The sequence below is a fragment of the Hordeum vulgare genome, chromosome 7H (assembly GCF_904849725.1).
Source record: "Hordeum vulgare subsp. vulgare chromosome 7H, MorexV3_pseudomolecules_assembly, whole genome shotgun sequence".
NCBI lineage: Eukaryota > Viridiplantae > Streptophyta > Magnoliopsida > Poales > Poaceae > Hordeum > Hordeum vulgare.
Window position 1 is genome coordinate 610,260,222 of NC_058524.1, and position 3,027 is coordinate 610,263,248.

Genomic DNA, 3,027 nt, shown 5'->3' on the forward strand with positions numbered 1-3,027 from the left:
ATGTATCTAATTAGCATGCACTAATCTGTATGAAAGGTAATAAATAGGCCATTTTATATGAACGCTTGTAAGCAGCAACCTGCTTACTTACTGTTATTTAAAATTATCTAACAAGATATATGCTAATGTGTGTTTGTCATATAAGATAATATCTTCATGTGCATATAAGATATAAGTTTCATCGCTTAATTTCAATTCTCAGTACCAACAAATTTCATTGCTTAAATTAATTTATCATATACTAATGTGATGGCACTTTTTTCTTGTCCAGTCCAACTCGCTGTACCAACCAGAGCCATGAGTCCCAACATTCGGCTGTAACAGGCACATCACTATCAGAGTCACAAGCATCCGAGTCCGTCCATGAACCTGCTGCAGAAGACGTTGAAGGTGACAATGGTCCTCTAGAAATTTCCGATGAGGACGAGGGAGAAGACGTACAAGAAGAAGTTGAGGTTGTTGGTTCAAAGAGAAGGAAGCTTACCTCACCTGTTTGGAGGCACTTTGAGAGAGTGAAAATAAAGGGGAACTGGAAAGCCAAGTGTGCTTATTGTAAAAAGAAGCTTGGAGGAGAAACAAAAAATGGGACTAAGCATCTCCATGATCATCTGAGGAGTTGTGTTTATGTGAAGATCAAGAACAGGGGCAAGACACGGCTCAGACTTCTTTGAGGTTTAACTCCCAAGATGAAGGCAAAATTTCACTTGAGAACTATATTTTTGATCAAGATTTTGCTAGGAAGGAGCTTGCAGACATGATTGTTTTACATGAGTATCCATTATGTATTGTTGATCTTACTGGTTTTCGTAGATTTGTTAGTGCATTGCAGCCTCTCTTCAAAATGGTGACAAGGAACACTATTAGGTATGCATTCAATATACCTCTCCATCATGGTTGTACTGTATATTATTTATTTTGATATTTAAGTGTTGATTTTTATTTTATAGGAATGACATCGAGGCTCATTATGAAGAAGAAAGAAAAAGGGCAATTGAGTACATGGCTACCACTAAATCTAGAGTGGCCATCACAACTGATATGTGGACATCCGATCATCAAAAGAAGGGCTACATGGCCATCACAACCCACTTTATTGATGATAATTGGAACCTTAGGAGTGTTATTATGAGGTATTGAAATTAGCAATGTTGCTGTCTTGAGATTATCAATACTTCTATGTTGAACATATGAATGTTGTTGTCTAATAACTTGTCAATATTTATTGTATTGTGTCCAGGTTCATTTATGTGCCAGCTCCACATACTACAGAGGCTATAGCAAATGAATTGTATGAGTCTTTGGTTACTTGGAATCTTGATGAGAAGCTTTCCGCCGTGACCGTGGATAACTGCACCTCAAATGACAAGGCGGTTGATCACTTGCTGAATAAGATAGGGAAAGAGAAGCTAATGCTGAAAGGTATGATGCTCCACATGCGATGTCGTGCACACATTCTGAATTTGATAGTGAAGGATGGTTTGGATGTGTTGAAAGCTGTTATAGAAAAAATTAGTGAGAGTGTAGTATTTTGGACATCCACCCCAAAAAGAGTAGAGAAATTTGAGGAAATTGCTAAGTTTCAGAAAGTTAAAATGGGAAAAAAGTTGGCGCTGGACTGCAAGACTAGATGGAACTCTACCTTCACCATGCTCCATACTGCTTTACCTTATAAGGCTGTGTTCGAGCGTGCAAAGAAGGTTGAGAAGCTATATGATTGCTATCCTAGTGATTATGAATAGGCTTTTGCTTCTGATGTGGTTAAGAGGCTAGAGTTATTCTTTGAAGTAACTGAAGTGTTCTCTGGAACCAATTATGTCACTGCCAATATTTATTTCCCCAAGATTTGTGAAATCAAAGAGAAAATGAGACAATGGTCCACTTCTGATGATGAAATTATAACAGACATGACACCTAACATGAATGGGAAGTTAGATAAATATTGGTCTGGCATTAAAGGTATCATGGGTATGGCTACTCTTCTTGACCCAAGATACAAAAATGAAATGTTGCTTGTTTGCTTCTCTAGCCTACATGGTGTTAGTCCTGAAGAGTGTCATGGTCATGTTTCAGAAGTCATTGCTTCATTATGTAGCTTGCTGGAAGAATATTAGGATGAAAACAAGGATGAGGATGGAGAATCATCACATTCCTCATTGACAACAACAAAAGCTACAGCTTTAATGTCAGTTTTCAATGCACGCATTGCTCAGAAAAGGCCAGCAACTTATAGGTCTGAGTTAGACCAGTACTTGATGGATGATTTGGTTCCATTGAGCAAAGAGAACTTTGATGTGTTGGACTGGTGGAAATCAGCTGGTAGACGATACCCTACTTTGAGAAAAGTAGCAAGAGACATTTTTGCTATTCCGGTAACAACTATTGCATTAGAGTCTGCTTTTAGCACAAGTGGGAGGGTTCTTAGTGACCATCGTAGCCGTCTAACTCCTCCCATATTGGAGGCACTAATGTGTTCACAAAATTGGCTTAGGAACAAGTACAAATGTAAGCTGACTTGTTTTCTTTGTTGTTGCACTTCTGTGTTGTGTAAATATAGCTCATTGTTCACTTGTTTTTTTGCACAGATGCCCCCAAAGGAGATGCTATAAGTTTCTGGTCTTGTCTTGAAGACATTCAGGAGGGGATGCAGGTACTCCCGGAAATACATTTTGGTAATATAGAAGTATATTTCATTTCGCCATTTAACTAAGTTCACATTGCCATGTAGGATTTGGCACTTTGACTAATACAAGAAGCTGAAGTTGTTGGTGAAGTTGGTCTTCCGTCATCGAATAAGAATTCAACTAGCGTGCTACTATTTCTATCAGTCAAATGAACTTTCTTTTAAGTTATGTGTGGTGTGTCGTTAATATTGCATGATTCATGTAATATTTTAGGCTTCATAAACGTTTGTCGTCAACTTTTATCTATTATCATTGTGTCATGGAATTTGGCATGCTCTTGTACTGCTTCTTGGTATGATATTTAAATTTGCTTTTTGAGTTGCTCGCATGATGTTGAATGTTGATG

General features: G+C 37.9%; 1 protein-coding gene across 1 annotated transcript; it reads left to right on the forward strand.

Annotated features, from left to right (window-relative positions):
• Positions 1-754: 754 nt before the first annotated feature.
• Positions 755-1,739, forward strand: LOC123409497 (zinc finger BED domain-containing protein RICESLEEPER 2-like). Its single transcript, XM_045102380.1, has 3 exons — positions 755-864; positions 948-1,130; positions 1,238-1,739. Exons 1-3 carry the CDS (start codon positions 755-757, stop codon positions 1,737-1,739), a joined length of 795 nt encoding a protein of 264 aa, XP_044958315.1.
• The last annotated feature ends 1,288 nt before the right edge of the window (positions 1,740-3,027 follow it).

Excerpts from the sequence above, each read along its gene's own strand:
- LOC123409497 (XM_045102380.1), top strand. The coding sequence starts at position 755 with ATGATTGTTTTACATGAGTATCCATTATGTATTGTTGATCTTACTGGT. Across the intron at positions 865-947 it reads GTGACAAGGAACACTATTAG|GAATGACATCGAGGCTCATT; the intron begins GTATGCATTCAA and ends TTTATTTTATAG. Across the intron at positions 1,131-1,237 it reads CTTAGGAGTGTTATTATGAG|GTTCATTTATGTGCCAGCTC; the intron begins GTATTGAAATTA and ends TATTGTGTCCAG.